The following is an 18,409-nucleotide window of genomic DNA, read 5'->3' as shown; positions in this document are numbered from 1 at the left end:
TCTGTCTCTACACGCAGTCTGTCTCTACACGCAGTCTGTCTCTACACGCAGTCTGTCTCTACACGCAGTCTGTCTCTTCTTGTACACTCTCTGTGTACAGTGTCTGTGTACAGTATCGGTCTGTTTACAGTATCTCTCTGTGTACAGTATCTCTGTGTACAGTATGTGGCTGTGTACAGTATCTGTCAGTGTACAGTATCTGTCCGTGTACAGTATCTGTCAGTGTACAGTATCTGCCCGTGTACAGAATCCGTCCGTGTACAGTATCTGTCCATGTACAGTATCTGTCAGTGTACAGTATCTGTCCGTGTACAGTATCTGTCAGTGCACAGTATCTGTCCGTGTACAGTATCTGTCCGTGTACAGTATCTGCCCTCACACCCACCCACACGCTCACCTCTCCCCCACTCTCCCTCCCCCCCCCCGCAGACTGAGGGACTCAGCCACCACCACCACCACCATGGTCACCTCCACCACCATCATGGTCACCTCCACCACGGCCCTCACGACCCCGCGCCCTGCCGCCGCTGCTGCTGCTGCTGGCTCCCCGCACCGCTGGTGGAGCTGCTTCCTGGGAACCTTTAGACGCCTCTTCACCAACACCACCACCTCCAACACCACCAAAAACACCAACAACAACACCACTAACACCACCAACAATTCCTCCAACACCAACAACACCGCCAAAACCACCACCTCCAACACCGCCAACAACACCACCTCCAACACCACCAAAAACACCAACAACACCACCTCCAACACCACCAAAAACACCAATAACAACACCACTAACACCACCACCTCCAACACCGCCAACAACACCACCTCCAACACCGCCAACAACACCACCGCCAAAACCATCAAAACCACCAACAACACCACCACCAACACCACCACCACCAACACCACCACCGCCGCCACCAGGGTGTTGCAGCAGGCAGCGAGAGGGCGCCGCTCCGTGGGGGAGGGCGTTGGCGGTGGCGGTGGCGTTGGCGGTGGCGTTGGCGTTGGCGAGCAACCCAGTGAGTTGGTGCTGGCGGTGGTGAGGGCGGCCGGGTCGCTGCGCCAACTCCTGACGCTGCTCGCTGCCCGTGAGGTCGACGACCAGGTGAGACCACGTGTGGGGCAGTGGGAGTCTGTGTGTGTCTGTCTGTGTGTGTGTCTGTGTGTGTCTGTGTGTGTGTGTGTCTGTTTGTATGTCTGTGTGTGTGTGTGTCTGTCTGTGCTCGCTAACAGCACTTGCCCCTACAGTCTGTTCAGGCTATACGGGGGATCTTTGTCTTTGTATCTTTGTCTGTCTGTGTGCGTGTGTCTGTGTGTGTGGGGAGCGGTAGTGTAGCGGTTAGCGCTACACCGCGCTATGAACCTGGCGACCCGGGTTCGATTCCCGCTCACGGTCAACACCGGTGACGATTATCTGAACCGGTCCCGGGCCTCCCCTAGGTCGACTCAGCCTCAAATGAGTACCTGGTGTGGTGTGTAAACATCGCCACTAGGGAGACAAAGGCGGTCGGGCGTAGTGCTGGCCACCCACCCCCTCGTGTACCGTTCCGGCCTTCATAGGTGCTGCTCGCTAACAGCACTTGCCCCTACAGTCTGTTAAGGCTACACGGGGGATCTTTGTCTTGTCTGTGTGTGCATCTCCTCACCTCCGCGTGCCCCCACAGGTGTGTGTGTTCGTGTGCGTGTGTGTGTATGTGTGTGTCTTGTGTGTATGTGTGTGTGTGTGCATCTCCTCACCTCCGCGTGCCCTCACAGGTGTGTGTGTGTGTGTCTTGTGTGTGTGTGTATGTGTGTGTCTTGTGTGTGTCTGTATGTGTGTGTGTGTGTCTTGTGTGTGTGTGTGTCTTGTGTGTGTGTATGTGTGTGTGTGCATCTCCTCACCTCCGCGTGCCCCCACAGGTGTGTGTGTGTGTGTATGTGTGTGTGTCTGTATGTGTGTGTGTGTCTTGTGTGTGTGCGTGTGTCTGTGTGTGTGTGCATCTCCTCACCTGCCCGTGCCCCCACAGGTGTGTGTGTTCGTGTGTGTGTGTCTTGTGTGTGTCTGTGTGTGTGTGTCTGTGTGTGTGTGTCTGTGTGTGTGTAGTCCGGCAAAACAACCCCCGACCTCCTCGCGGTGCCGGACGGGCAACTCTGTCGTGGACAGTGCTGTGGGGGAAGATCCAATTTTGATTGGCTCCTCCCCTCATGGCATATGTGTCCACCACAGGCGCTAAACGGGGGCTCTGGACGGGCGCGAGGGGCTGGTAACCCCTTCACCTTCAATTAATTACCACGAAACCACGAGTTAAACTGAAATATGTAACTAATAAGCTTGTGCCAGAGGCCCCGGGGGGCCAGGCGTCTATGACGTCTCCTGGCCAAACCCCAATTGGCGGAGCCAGGAGATTGAATACCTACCCTCGGGGCTACTCCAGAAACAACGAAAAGCCACTACGGGTGGCCACGTGGAATGTTCGAACGCTCACTGCAGAGGAGAGGCTGCCACTCCTCTGTCGGGAGCTGGACCGGTACCGCCTGGATCTATGCGGCATTCAGGAGGTCCGGTGGACCGGCTCTGGCTCCTGCCACCATGAGGGGTGGACAGTCCTCTACTCGGGGCAGCAGACTGCCAAACAACAGAGTGTGGGTCTTCTTTTGAACAAAAGAATGAAGGGGGCATGGGAGCGTGGCGGTGAGGTGTGGGAAGCTGTAAGCCCCAGGCTACTTTGGGCTCGCCTTCCCATCAACCGGAGGCGAGGAATAATGGTCGTGGTTACTTATGCCCCCACCGAAGATGAACATCCGTGGAGGGATGCAGGCAAAGCCGATGAGTCAGATGCCTTCTATGACCTCCTGTCACAGGTGCTGGCTAAAGTGGCCCCTCGGGATAGAGTCATCATGTTGGGTGACTTCAATGCCCGAGTTGGTCATGATACTGGCACCTGGTCTGGAGTGATTGGAGGGCATGGGCCAGATCAGCTCAATAACAACGGTAAGAGGCTGCTAGATTTTTGTGCAGCCCATGGGCTTGTAATTACCAACACGCTGTTCCGGAATTGGCGCATCCACACAACATCATGGATGCATGCCGGGTCCAAGCAAGAACATCTGCTGGACTACATAGTGACGGACCAGCGAATGCGAGCCCATGTTCTTGACACCAGGACCTACCGTGGAGCTGATCTGCCCTCTGACCATCGACTAGTCATCTGTAAGATGCGCCTGCCATTCTTCCACTCCGGTGGTGGGTGTACACCCAGGACCCCATTCCGACCTAAAGTGGCCTGGTCTCAGTTATCTGATGAAAGTTGCAAGCAAGAATTTCATCATCGCTTGCGGCTGGGATTGGCATCGTCCCCGACTCCTCCTGATGTCGAGGGTAAGTGGGCGAGGTTTAGGACTGTGACTCATGCAGCTGCAATGGCTGCTTTAGGTACGCGGTCCAGACCTCCTCAGAGACCCTGGCTGACAGAGGATGTGTTCAGGATGGTTGAGAAAAAGCGACAGGCCCACTGTCATCGGCTACAGAATCCCACGTCAGAGAATGAGGAGGCTTACCGCAGCCTTCGCTCGGAGGTTCGGAGAGCCGTGAGGCGCTGCAAGGATGGGTGGTGGTCGCGGGTTGCTGAGGAGATGAAGTCTGCCTCAGTGGCCCGTGATCACAAATCTCTATTTATCTCCATCAAAAAAGTAACCTGCAGCGCCACACCTATTACCATCATTAGGGGAAAAAACGGTGATCCAATCTCCGACCCCCAGGAACAGGTTTGCAGATTTGCTGAGCATTTCTGTGAGGTCCTGGGGGAGGGAAAATCCCTCAGCCAGGAAAACATCGTGGCACAAAGTGAGGATGACCCTGCTGAGGCTGCGGTGCCTCAAATATTGGAAGAAGTCACCCCCTGTGAGTGGCTGGCTGAGGTGACGTCTGCTGAGGAAGTACTGAAGGCGATCCGGAGTCTGAGACCAGGAAAGGCAGCGGGCAGAGATGATCTCCTAAGCGAAATGCTGAGGGAGGGTGGCGTTTGTGCACAGACTGCCCTATATGATATCATAACAACAGTCTGGACCACTGGACGGGTTCTGCAGGATTGGAAGGATGCCCTGGTGGTCCCCCTTTTTAAGAAGGGGGACCGCACAGACTGTAACAACTACAGGGGCATCTCACTCAGTGTGCCAGGAAAGGTCCTGGCAAGGATTATTCAGCATCGCCTTGCCAGGCACGCTGAGGAGAGGCTTGCGGAGCCCCAATGTGGTTTCAGGAAAGGGCGGTCCTGCACAGATGCCATATTTTCTGTCCGTCTGCTACAGCAGAGGTGTAGGGAATTCCAACAAGACCGACATCTCTGCTTTATTGACCTGGTCAAGGCCTATGATACCATCAGTAGGCCTGGGCTCTGGGTCGTTCTTCGTGCTTTTGGAGTACCTGACCCTCTGCTCACGATCATTAAGGACCTTCATGATGGTGAGCGGGCCCGGGTAAAACTACGTGGCCGGGAGTCAGAGCCATTCCCTGTACACCTTGGGGTGCGACAGGGATGTCCTCTGGCTCCCACATTATTTAACATCTATTTTAACCACGTAGTTCGTGAAGCCTTCAATAGCTCTACCGGGGGAATCTCCATATGGTACAGATATAATGGGAGGCTGATTGATGCCCGGGTGCGGTCAAGGGATGGCTCCCTATTGCTCAAACACGTTATGTATGCTGATGATTTGGTAATAGCTGCTCAGTCAGAGGAGGAGTTGGAGACGCTGCTGCTGAGACTGGAGCATGCCACTAAGAGGTGGGGCCTTACCATCAGCCCCACCAAAACTAAGCACCTGCCTGGGTATTTTGTACCATCGGACACTCCACCCCCACAACTCCCAATCGGTGATGGGGCAGTTGTGGAGAAAGTGGAGTGTTTCCCATACCTGGGCAGTGTGCTTATGACTGGCTCCAGTTTAACAGCAGAGGTCTCACTCCGAATCAGTCGAGCGGCAATATCCTTTCATCGGTTGCGTAACGCTGTGTGGAAGCTACCTGGTCTGTCGCTCTGCACTAAGCGTCAGGTCTTCTCGGCCACGGTCATTCCCTCCCTTCTCTACGCTTGCGAAACGTGGACCCCGCTAATGGAACATCTTCGCCGGTTAGAAACATTTAGGCTGGCCTGCCTACGATCCATACCGGGTTGAACCAGACTGGATTGTGTGAGGAGCTCACAAATCCTTGAAAGATCTGGGCAAGGTCCCATCGGTGAGCTTCTCCGGCGGGCAAGGCTGCGATGGCTGGGTCATGTAGCCCACATGCCCAGCCACCGCATGCCGAAACAGCTTTTGTTCGGCCGGATTGAGGGGGCTAAGCGGGCGCTGCACGGGCTAGAGAAGAGATGGAGTGATATGGTACAGGAGGAATGTGGAGCTGAGTGGACTTGCCGATGACTGGTACCAGCGGTGTCAAGATCGGCCTCTGTGGAGGAGGCTCGTGAAGGATGCTACTGGGCAGTTGGAGGTAGTCGCCCTCCAACAACAACGGAGGGCGGAGGAGCGACGCTCACAACAACGAGCGGAGCGCCGGGTGGCGAAAGCACAGCAGGTTGGCACAGTAGGGGGCACAGGTGGTGCATCAGCCAGTCATCTCAGTCAGTCGACCCGTGGCACCTGGGTCTGCCCCGTGACCTCCTGCCAGCGGGCGTTCGACACTTCACGTGGCCTCAGGGTGCACATAGCCTGGCACAAGCGTCGTGGTGACGTCACCGCCACTTAGTGGCGAATGGCGGTTGTTATTGTTGTGTCTGTGTGTGTCTTGTGTGTGTATCTCCTCACCTCCGCGTGCCCCCACAGGTGTGTGTGTGTGTGTCTGTGTGTATGTGTGTGTGTCTTGTGTGTGCATCTCCTCACCTCCGCGTGCCCCCACAGGTGTGTGTGTTCGTGTGCGAGGCGTTGCAAGCCCTCAGCTCCAGCCGTGTTGGTGCGTTGGCGCTTTGCAACAGGGGCGGCGTCGCCGCCCTCGCCAGCCTGCTGGGACGCACTCGAAACCCTCACGCCCTGGAGAGGATCACCGGTAACAACGCACCAGCCTTCGTGGTGACCTGCTGGTGGTGGTGATGATCTGGTGATGATGATGATCTGGTGATGATGATGATGTGATGACGATGATGATCTGGTGATGATGATGATCTGGTGATGATGATGTGATGATGATGATCTGGTGATGATGATAATGATCTGGTGATGATGATGATCCGGTGATGATAATCTGGTGATGATGATGATGATCTGGTGATGATGATGTGATGATGAACTGGTGATGATGATGATCTGGTGATGATGATGATGATCTGGTGATGATGATCTGGTAATGATGATGATGATGATAATATGGTGATGATGATGATCCAGTGATGATGATGCCCCAGGCACGCTGTGCAACCTGACGTACCACGAGTCTCTGAGGGTGGCACTGGTGTGCTGCCTGCCGGCACTGGTGGAGCTCGTGATGGTGCCGGAGAGCGGCTGGATCAGCAACCGGGGAGCCTCGCCCACCTCACCCACCTCGTTCACCTCATCCACCTCGCTCACCTCATCCACCTCGCTCACCTCATCCACCTCGCTCACCTCATCCACTTCGCCCACCTCACCCACCTCGTTCACCTCATCCACCTCGCTCACCTCATCCACCTCGTTCACCTCATCCACCTCGCTCACCTCATCCACCTTGCTCACCTCACCCACCTCGCTCACCTCGCCCACCTCACCCACCTCGCTCACCTCACCCTCCTCGCCCACCTCACCCTCCTCGCCCACCTCATCCACCTCGCTCACCTCGCTCACCTCACCCTCCTTGCCCACCTCATCCACCTCGCTCACCTCGCTCACCTCGCCCGCCTTGCCCTGCTCGCCTTCCTCGCCCTCCGCGGCATTCTGCAACACCCTGAAGTGCCTGCGGTAAGGCGCGCCGAGGCAGACGTCACGGCGGTGACGTCGTGGTTGATGTGACGTCGGTGACGTCGTGGTTGATGTGACGTCGGTGACGTCGTGGTTGATGTGACGTCGGTGACGTCCTGGTTGACGTCACGGCGGTGACGTCAACCACAACGTCACAGCGGTGACGTCATGGTTGTTGTGACGTCGTGGTTAACGTCACGGCGGTGACGTCAACCACGACGTCACGGCGGTGACGTCGTGGTTGACGTGACGTCGGTGACGTCAGGGTTGACGTCACGGCGGTGACGTCAACCCTGACGTCACGGCGGTGACGTCAACCACGACGGGAGTGACGTGGTTGATGTGACGTCGGTGACGTCGTGGTTGATGTGACGTCAGTGACGTCAGGGTTGACGTCACGGCGGTGACGTCGTGGTTGTTGTGACGTCCGTGACGTCGTGGTTGACGTCACGGCGGTGACGTCGTGGTTGATATCACGGCGGTGACGTCGTGGTTGATGTTACATCGGTGACGTTAGGGTTGACGTGACGGCGGTGACGTCAGGGTTGACGTCACGGTGGTGACGTCAGGGTTGACGTAACGGCGGTGACGTCAGGGTTGACGTCACGGCGGTGACGTCAACCACGACGGGAGTGACGTGGTTGATGTGACGTCGGTGACGTCGTGGTTGATGTGACGTCAGGGTTGACGTCACGGCGGTGACGTCGTGGTTGTTGTGACGTCCGTGACGTCGTGGTTGACGTCACGGCGGTGACGTCGTGGTTGATATCACGGCGGTGACGTCGTGGTTGATGTTACATCGGTGACGTCAGGGTTGACGTGACGGCGGTGACGTCAGGGTTGACGTCACGGTGGTGACGTCAGGGTTGACGTAACGGCGGTGACGTCAGGGTTGACGTCACGGCGGTGACGTCGTGGTTGACGTGACGTTCGTGGCGTTCCAGGGAGTTGAGCTCGAACATGTGGCCGAGCGTGCGGCAGTGCGAGGGGCTGGTGGACTGCGTGCTGCACTTCATCCGCTCGGCACTCAAAGGGCACAACACCGAGACTCAGGTGACCCCCACACCAAGGTGCTTGTGTGTGCATGTGTGTATGTGTGTGTGCGCGTGTGTATGTGTGTATGTGTACGTGTGTGTATGTGTGTATGTATGTATGTATGTGTGCGCGTGTGTATGTATGCGTGTGTGTATGTCCACGTGTGTGTAGGTGTGTATGTATGCGTGTGTGTATGTATGTGTGTGTATGTATGTGTGTGTGTATGTGTGCGTGTGTGTATGTATGTGTGTGTGTATGTCTGCGTGTATGTGTGTGTGTGTAATGTCCGCGGCGCTGGCCATCCACCCCCTCATGAGCAACTAACAGCACTGTCCCCTACGGTCTGCCACGGGCTACACGGGGGATCTTTGCCTTCATCTGCCGTGGTCTGTCTGTGTCCGCAGGCGGTGGAGGATGCAGTCTGCATCATGCACCAGCTGAGCGTGCACATCACGACCCGTAAAACAGGTGGCCACTGTCACCCCCCTCACTCACACCTTCACTCACACCCTCACTCCCCTCTCACACCCTCACTCACTCCCCTCTCACTCACACCCTCACTCACTCCCTTACTCACTCCCCTCTCACTCACTCCCTCACTCACTCCCTCACTCCCTCACTCACTCCCTCACTTACTCACTCACTCCCCTCTCACTCACTCACACCCCTCTCACACCCTCATTCACACCCTCACTCACACCCTCACTCACTCCCTCACTCACTCACACCCCTCTCACACCCTCACTCACACCCTCACTCACACCCTCACTCACACCCTCACTCACACACTCACTCACACCCTCACTCACACCCTCACTCACACCCTCACTCACACACACTCACTCACTCACACCCTCACTCACACCCTCACTCACACCCTCACTCACCCCCTCTCCCCCTCCCTCCCCCCTCCCTTCCCCCTCCCTCCTCCCCGCGGTCAGTCCTGAGTCGCAGCACTCACAGATACAGCAGCAGCCTCCTTCCCTTCCTCCTTCTCATCCTCGCCTCCTCCTCCACCTCCTGCTCATCCTCCTCCCCCCCTCCTCCCCCTCCTCGACCTCCTCCTCCCCCTCCTTCACCCCCTCCTTCTCACTCTTCTCACCCCCCTCCTCATACCCCTCCCTCCTCCTCCTCACAGTGAGTCCTGAAACTGCGCGCCTACTTCTCTCTGTGTAGTGTATAGTGTAGTGTACAGTGTAGTGTACAGTGTAGTGTATATTCGTGTCGTGTGTAGTGTAATGTATAGTTAGTGTATAGTCGTGTATAGTGTACATAATAGAGTTTTTTTGGGTTAGATCACGTAAATATATAAATGTTGAGTCGTTAAAACCCACCACCACCCGACACAGCCACCTAGTAAGGGTTGTCACGTAAACAGAACGTGGCCAATTCGTCACTAGTACAGCACTAGTGTGTAGTGTAGTGTATAATGTAGTGTATAGTGTAGTGTATAGTGTAGTAGTGTGTAGTGTAGTGTCTACTAGTGTAGTGTATAGTGTATAGTAGTGTATAGTGTATAGTAGTGTAGTGTATAGTAGTGTAGTGTATAGTGTAGTATATAGTAGTGTAGTGTATAGTAGTGTAGTGTATAGTGTAGTGTATAGTGTAGTGTATAGTAGTGTATAGTGTAGTTTATAGTGTATAGTAGTGTATAGTGTAGTGTATAGTGTTGTGTATAGTGTAGTGTACTGGTACAGATTCCTTGTAAAAGGTTTCAGTTTGGTGTTTTAACATCTTAACACAGCTGTTTTGTTGCCAGAAAAAGGGGAAAAACGTATTATCAGTGTAGTGTATGGTAGGGTGGTGTAGTGTATAGTGTAGTATAGTAGTTTAGTGTAGTCTGTAGTGTAGTTTATAGTGTAATATAATGTGTTGTGTATGGTATAGAGTGTAGTGTAGTCTGCAGTGTATAGTAGTGTAGTGTATAGTAGTGTAGTGTATGGTAGTGTGGTGTATAGTGTAGTGTATAGTAGTGTATAGTGTAGTGTATAGTAGTGTAGTGTATTCTGCAGTGTATAGTAGTGTAGTGTATAGTACTGTATAGTAGTGTAGTAGTGTATAGTATTGTGTATAGTAGTGTAGTGTATGGTAGTGTGGTGTGTAGTAGTTTATGATGTACGGGCGTTGTGCAGGCTGTGAGCTGCTGTACCAACCCGACGCGGTCAGCTGCTACGTGTCCCTGCTGCAGCAGTCACACAACCCGGTCGTCCTGGAATGGGCAACCAGCATCATCTACACCCTGGCCAGCAGAGACACCGAGGTGGGGGCTCACTGCACCATAAAACCAACACCCGCGCCAGGCCGTGTGCACGTCTAGGGCCGGCAGGAGGTCGCGGTGCGGACCCGCCAGGTGCCGTGGGGTCAACCGACTGAGGAGATGACCGCCGGCCGTTGCACCACCACCCGTGCCCCCTACTGCGCCAACTCGCCGCGTTTTAGCCACCCCGGCGCTCCGCTCGTTGTTGTGAGCGTCGCTCCTCCTGCCCCCGTTCGCTAACAACGCTCCCTAGCAACACTCGCTACTAAAGCTCCCTAGCAACGCTCGCTACCAACGCTCGCTACTAACGCTCCCTAACAACGCTCCCTAGTAACATTCGATACCAACGCTCCCTAGCAACACTCGCTACTAACGCTCGCTATCGACGCTCCCTACCAACGCTCCCTACCAACGCTCGCTATCGACGCTCCCTACCAACGCTCCCTACCAACGCTCGCTACCAACGCTCCCTACCAACGCTCGCTACCAACGCTCCCTACCAACGCTCGCTACCAACGCTCGCTAGCAACGCTCGCTACTAACGCTCCCTAGCAACGCTCGCTACTAACGCTCCCTAACAACGCTCGCTACTAACGCTCCCTAGCAACGCTCACTACTAACGCTCCCTAGCAACGCTCCCTGCCAACGCTCGCTAGCAACGCTCGCTAGCAACGCTCCATAGCAACGCTCGCTAACAACGCTCCCTAGCAACGCTCCCTACCAACGCTCGCTAGCAACGCTCGCTACCAACGCTCCCTAACAACGCTCCCTACCAACGCTCCCTAACAACGCTCCCTAGCAACACTCGCTACTAACTCTCCCTACCAACGCTCGCTACCAACGCTCGCTAGCAACGCTCGCTACTAACGCTCCCTAGCAACGCTCGCTACTAACGCTCCCTAGCAATGCTCGCTACTAACGCTCCCTAGCAACGCTCCCTGCCAACGCTCGCTAGCAACGCTCGCTCGCAACGCTCGCTAGCAACGCTCGCTAGCAATGCTCACTAACAACGCTCCCTAGCAACGCTCCCTACCAACACTCGCTAGCAACGCTCGCTACCAACGCTCCCTAGCAACGCTCGCTACTAACGCTCCCTACCAACGCTCCCTAACAACGCTCCCTAGCAACACTCGCTACTAACGCTCCCTACCAACGCTCCCTACCAACACTCCCTAGCAACGCTCCCTAGCAACGCTCCCTAGCAACGCTCACCGTGTGACGCGCCGTCTGCGTGGTGCTGTCTTGTTGCCGTGCGTCGTCGCGAGCAGTGGTCGGCGTTGGCAGGCGTGGTTGTCGCTCACAGCGGGGGGCTGCCCTGCCTCCTGAAGCAGCTGCGGAGCCATCGACGGCTGCTGGCGTTCACCTCGGTCAACGCTGTGCGAGTCCTCGCTCGGAATGACCCCAACAGCCAGAGACTCATCGGTGGGACGCGGGGGAGGTGGTGATGGGGGGTGGAGGGAGGTGGTGATGGGGGTGGTGATAGAGGTGATGGGGGGGAGGGAGGTGGCGATGGGGGTGGTGATAGAGGTGATGGGAGGGAGGTGGTGATGGGGGTGGTGATAGAGGTGATGGGAGGGAGGTGATGATGGAGATGTGGATGGAGGTGATGATGGTGGTGATGGAGGTGATGATGATGATTCAGGTGGTGATGGGAGTGGTGATGGAGGTGGTGATGGAGGTGATGATTCAGGTGGTGATGGGGGTGGTGATGGAGGTCATGACGATGATGATTCAGGTGGTGATGGGGGTGGTGATGGAGGCCGCTCACCACCGTCTCCCCGCACTCCCCAGGGCTGTACAACGGCGTGAGGATCCTCACCCTGATGCTGCCGGTTGTTGGCGAGGGTGGTGAGGGTGGTGAGGGTGGTGTGGAGGGTGGTGATGGTGGTGGTGATGGTGAGGGTGAGGGTGGTGAGGGTGAGTGTGGTGAGGAGGGTGGTGAGGGTGGTGAGGGTGGTGAGGGTGAGGGTGGTGAGGGTGGCGAGGGTGGTGAGGAGGGTGGTGGTGAGGGTGGTGGTGAGGGTGGTGAGGGTGGTGAGGGTGGTGAGGGTGGTGAGGGTGGTGGTGAGGCCTCCCGGCTGGGTGAGGACAGGGTGTCGGCGGTGCTCTGGGCGCTCACTGCGCTGGTGTGCGGCAGCGCCGCCAACGCTCAGCGCCTGCAGGCCAGCGGTGGCGTGGGGCGAGTCGTGGACATCCACACCAGCCGGTGGGTGGGGGGGAAGTACACACTCACCACTCACACTCACACTCACCACACTCACTCACCACTCACCACACTCACCACACTCACTCACCACTCACTCACCACTCACACTCACCACTCACACTCACTCACCACACACACTCACTCACACTCACCACTCTCTCACTCACCACTCACACTCACCACCATCACTCACCACTCACACTCACCACTCTCACTCACTCACCACTCTCTCACTCACCACTCACCACTCTCACTCACCACTCACTCACCACTCACACTCACCACTCACTCACCACTCTCACTCACCACTCACTCACCACTCACTCACTCATCACGCTCACCACGCTCACCACTCTCACCACGCTCACCACCCTCACCACACTCACCACTCTCACCACTCTCATCACTCTCACCACGCTCACCACTCTCACCACGCTCACCACCCTCACCACTCTCACCACTCTCACCACGCTCACCACGCTCACCACGCTCACCACTCTCACCACCCACACTCACCACCACTCTCACCACTCTCACCACCCACACTCACCACACACACTCACCACTCTCACTCACCACGCTCACCACTCTCACCACACTCACCACTCTCATCACTCTCACCACCCACACTCACCACTCTCATCACTCTCACCACGCTCACCACGCTCACCACCCACACTCACCACCACTCACCAGGCGTGGTGCTGACCACCCACCACGTGGTATGTCACAGCGCCGGCTGTCATAGGCGCTACTGCTCGCTACTAACAGCACTTACCCCTACATTCCGCTGAGGCTACACAGCTGGGGATCTTTGGCTTTGTGTGTGTGTGTGTGTATCTGCGTGTGTGTATCTGTGTCTGTGTGTATCTGTGTTTGTGTCTGTGTGTATGTGTCTATGTGTATCTGTATGTATCTGTGTGTGTGTCTGTGTGTATCTGTGTGTGTGTGTGTGTCTGTGTGTATCTGTGTGTGTGTATCTGTGTGTGTCTGTGTGTGTGTGTGTCTGGCCTTCATAGGTGCTCGCAAACAGCACTTGCCCCTACAGTCTGTTAAGGCTATATGGGGGATCTTTGTCTTTGTGTCTGTGTGTGTGTCTGTGTGTGTGTCTGTGTGTGTATCTGTGAGTGTGTACTTGTATGTGGGAGCGGTAGTGTAGCGGTTAGCGCTACGCCGCGCTAGGAACCTGGCGACCCGGGTTCGATTCCCGCTCAATGGCCAACACCAGTGATGATTATCTGAACCGGTTCTGAGTCTCCCCTAGGTCGACTCAGCCTCAAATGAGTACCCGGTGCTGTGTGTAGCAAACATCGCCACTAGGGAGACAAAGGCGGCCGGGCGTGGTTCTGGCCACCCACCCCCTCGCGTGCCGTTACCGGCCTTCACAGGCGCTCGCTAACGGCACCACTCGCCCCTACGGTATGTTAAGGCTACACGGTGGACCTTTGTATCTTTGTTGAGCGTCTGTGGCGGGCGTGTGTCCGTGCTTGCTGCTGCCTCAGGACGGCGCTGAGCCAGGATCGGTTTGCCGCCAAGGTTCTGCTCGCCGCTCTCTGGGCTCACCGCGAGTTGCACGACAGCTTCAGGAATGGCGGCTGGGGCAGGGAGCACTTCCTGTCGCAGAGATGCCTGGAGCGGCAGCGGCAGCAGCAGCGCCAGCAGCAGTGGCAGCAGCAGCACCACCAGTGGCAGCGCCAGTGGCAGCTGTGGCAGCTGCGGTAGCAGCAGCAGCAGCAGCTGCAGCAGCGGCAGTAGCGGCAGCTGTGGCAGCGGCAGCAGTGGCAGCTAAGGCAGCTGAGGCAGCAGCAGCAGCAGTAGGAGTAGTAGTGGTTGTAGCAGTAGTGGTAGTTGATGATGATGTTGTTGTTGATGTTGTTGATGTTGTTGTTGATGATGTTGTTGATGATGTTGTTTATGATGTTGATGTTGTTGATGATGTTGTTGTTGATGATGATGTTGTTGATACTCTTTGGTTCTATTGGGTAAAGTCACGTAGGTGAAAATAAAATAACAAAAAATCACGACGTTTCGGCCAGAACACAAGCGGCCTTCATAAGGTGAAGGGACGAGACTGTCTGGAGGACAGCGCTGGAGTGGAAGAAGCCACGCTTAGATCACGACCTTTAAGCTGTGTGAGAAGAAAAACACAAATTGCCTTGACAAAGGAATTAGCATATAATTTAGCATTGAAATGGCTCATTGAAATAGCTAAGTGAAAGTATACACATCCGCAGAGGTACCCCTTGACAAAGGAATTAACGCAGGAGTGGAAGAAGCCACGCTTAGATCACGACCTTTAAGCTGTGTGAGAAGAAAAAGGCCAAGTGCCTTGACAAAGGAATTAGCATATAATTTAGCATTGAAATGGCTCATTGAAATAGCTAAGTTAAAGTATACACATCCGCAGAGGTACCCCTTGACCAAGGAATTAGCATAGAATTTAGCATTGAAATAGCTGAGTGATTAGCTTGTGACTTGTCACAGAAACAGCTATGTTAAAGTTAGAGCATATACATTCACCGAGGCACCTAGTACTCATCAAACAGGAGAATTTAGCGAAACACAACCACGCTCAGACATCGGACCTGTGTGCGAGCAAACAAAGTGTTCTGACAAAGAAATTAGCATAAAAATTAGCATTTGATTGGCGGATTTTAGGAAAGAGGTGGTGTACGTGCCGGTGGACTTGCAGTTTGGCGCGGGGCGGGGGGGGGAAAGGGGGGAGTTTACCTATTGATGGTGTGAAAAGGGGGAATTTATAAGAGCTGCGAAAGTTTGGGGTACCACTACTTGAAAAATATACTGTACCATTGAAATTAGTTTAATGTTTAGTTCGATTTAGAACATCTTTCCAATGGTTCCTTAATTTGAAACCATCCTCTCGGTTTAAATTGTGTCTGTGTTTGTAGATCTGAATTGCTTCATGAACAAATCTCTCAAAAGCCCATGGGTTTACAAAGAACCTTGGTATCGGAGAAAATTATATCGTGATCCCCCACAGCGTTGTAACAGTGATCAGCTACGGCAGAAGAATTCATTTTCAACCGAGAGGATGGTTTCAAATTAAGCAACCATTGGAAAGATGTTCTAAATCGAACTAAACATTAAACTAATTTCAGTGGTACAGTATATTTTTCAAGTAGTGGTACCCCAAACTTTCGCAGCTCTTATAAATTCCCCCTTTTCACACCATCAATAGGTAAACTCCCCATCCCCCCTTTCCCCCCCCCCCCACGCCAAACTGCAAGTCCACCAGCATGTACACCACCTCTTTCCTAAAATCCGCCAATCAAATGCTGATTTTTATGCTAATTTCTTTGTCAGAACACCTTGTTTGCTCGCACACAGGTCCGATGTCTGAGCGTGGTTGTGTTTCGCTAAATTATCCTGTTTGATGAGTACTAGGTGCCTCGGTGAATGTATATGCTCTAACTTTAACATAGCTATTTCTGTGACCAGTTACAAGCTAATTACTCAGCTATTTCAATGCTAAATTTGATGCTAATTCCTTGGTCAAGGGGTACCTCTGCGGATGTGTATACTTTAACTTAGCTATTTCAATGAGCCATTTCAATGCTAAATTATATGCTAATTCCTTTGTCAAGGCACTTGGCCTTTTTCTTCTCACACAGCTTAAAGGTCGTGATCTAAGCGTGGCTTCTTCCACTCCAGCGCTAATTCCTTTGTCAAGGGGTACCTCTGCGGATGTGTATACTTTAACTTAGCTATTTCAATGAGCCATTTCAATGCTAAATTATATGCTAATTCCTTTGTCAAGGCGCGTGGTCTTTTTCTTCTCACACAGCTTAAAGGTCGTGATCTAAGTGTGGCTTCTTCCACTCCAGTGCTGTCCTCCAGACAGTCTCGTCCCTTCACCTGATGAAGGCCGCTTGTGTTGTGGCCGAAACGTCGTGATTTTTTGTTATTTTATTTTCACCTACGTGACTTTACCCAATAGAACCAAAGAGTATGGATCCTAGCAGTCACGAAAGCTTTAAATCTAGAAGAGATGTTGATGATGTTGATGTTGTTGATGATGTTGTTGATGATGATGTTGTTGATGGTGTTGATGATGTTGATGGTGTTGTTGATAATGATGTTGATGGTGTTGATGTTGTTGATGGTGTTGTTGATAATGTTGATGGTGTTGATGTTGTTGATGGTGTTTATAATGTTGTTGATTTAAAAGCTTTCGTGCCCGCAGGAATTCATATTCTTTGGGTAAAGTCACGCAGATAGAACAATAAAATACAAAAAACCCACGAAGTTTCGATCTCCCCTGCCACCCTTTTCCTGATGTCGACCGCTTGTGTTGCGATCGAAACGTCGTGATATTTTAAATTATTTTTGTATTCACTTTATGATTTTATTGTTCTGTGCGACTTTACCGAAAAACCCAAAGAATATAATCGCGTTGTTTATGATGTTGATTGGGAATTTCCAGCGATGCGTCGCACTCAAATTTTAAATATTAATTCACTCTTCAACGTCACAATTTTTTTACCGATTGGCCGTGTCGGGTGGTGTGAGGTTTGCGACACATTTTTACATACGCGATCGTACCCAGAAATCCTCATTATGAATAAATACGTGTTAAACTGATGTTGTTGTTGTTCCACTCCACACTTCCACAGTTTGGGTTGCATGTTACAAAATCGCCACACTCGACAGCGGCATTGTGACCATGTCTCTGGACTTGGTCACATGTCCAGGCGTGTAACTCACGCAGACGCTCGGACCTACTGACCAACCCACTTAGCCACTCACCCACCAACTCTCCCACCCACCCACCCACTCATTTACCCACCCACTCAGTCACACACCCACTCACTTACCCACCCACTCATTTACCCACTCACCCACTCAGTCACACACCCACTCATTCACCCATGCATGGACTAGTGGCCACGGGAGGTAATGACAGGAGAGTCATCCTGCAGTGAGTGGACTAGTGGCCACGGGAGGTAATGACAGGAGAGTCAGCCTGCAGTGTGAGTGGACTAGTGGCCACGGGAGGTAATGACAGGAGAGTCACACACATTCTGGGTGTGCATGATTTCCGCCGAATATCTACACTTGGCCAACAGCAAAAACAAACACAAAATCCAAAATAACTGTGCTGCAATACACGACCGTGACACGCAAACCTCGCCTGGCTAAAGGAAAACGATGCCTTATCTTTCCCGATGCAGGTGTACTAACTGACTCGGAGAGACACTAAGAGCAGGAGGCGCTCTGTTTATTAAAACGGCCTTAACAGTTCACACTTGCTCGCTACGGTTCCCGGTCAGGGCAGCCGGTAGACCGCCTGGCCGGCGACGCCGAGACGGTGGCAAAGACTCCAGCGGCACAACGGAGACCTCGCTGCTCCAAACGGACGGCCCCCCCAGTTCCCTCTCATACTGTCGGCGTGGCTCCCCCGCCCCCCCCCCCCCACCACGGCCACGCGCACAAAAACAGACGTCACATTTCGATTTGAAGCTTTCGTGACTGCAAGGATTCATTTTCTTTGGTTCTTTCGGTAAAGTCACCACCACGTAGAATGAGAATAAAATAACAAATTGATAAAATAAAATAACACAATACAATTCTCACGACGTTTCGGCCACAACACAAGCGGCCTTCATCAGACAGTCTCGTCCCTTCGCCTGATGAAGGCCCGCTTGTGTTGTGGCCGAAAATTCGTGAGAATTTTATTGTGTTATTTTGTTTTATCAATTTATTATTTTATTCTCATTCTACGTGGTGGTGACTTTACCGAAAGAACCAAAGAAGACAGACGTCACGCTCGCACACAAAGACAGACGTCACGCTCGCACACAAAGACAGACGTCACGCTCGCACACAAAGACAGACGTCACACACACAAAGACAGACGTCACGCTCGTACACAAAGACAGACGTCATGCTCACACACAAAGACAGAAGTCACGCTCGCACACAAAGACAGACGTCACACACACAAAGACAGACGTCACGTACACAAAGACAGACGTCACGCA

At 53.5% G+C, this 18,409-nt stretch overlaps 1 protein-coding gene across 1 annotated transcript; it reads left to right on the top strand.

Annotated features, from left to right (window-relative positions):
* Positions 1-240: 240 nt before the first annotated feature.
* Positions 241-12,143, top strand: LOC142910250 (uncharacterized). Its single transcript, XM_076059955.1, has 9 exons — positions 241-1,108; positions 5,881-6,025; positions 6,381-6,909; positions 7,854-7,962; positions 8,349-8,412; positions 10,077-10,204; positions 11,470-11,623; positions 11,993-12,103; positions 12,136-12,143. The coding sequence occupies exons 1-9, from the start codon at positions 461-463 to the stop codon at positions 12,141-12,143; spliced, it is 1,896 nt and encodes a 631-aa protein (XP_075916070.1). The 5' UTR covers positions 241-460.
* The last annotated feature ends 6,266 nt before the right edge of the window (positions 12,144-18,409 follow it).

Source organism: Petromyzon marinus, unplaced genomic scaffold (assembly GCF_048934315.1).
Source record: "Petromyzon marinus isolate PM22_M1 ecotype Great Lakes invasive population unplaced genomic scaffold, UKy_Petmar_22M1.pri1.0 PM_G_Scaffold_14, whole genome shotgun sequence".
Lineage (NCBI taxonomy): Eukaryota > Metazoa > Chordata > Hyperoartia > Petromyzontiformes > Petromyzontidae > Petromyzon > Petromyzon marinus.
The sequence above is the reverse complement of the archived record's forward strand: the minus strand, read 5'-3'. Positions and strand labels throughout refer to the sequence as shown.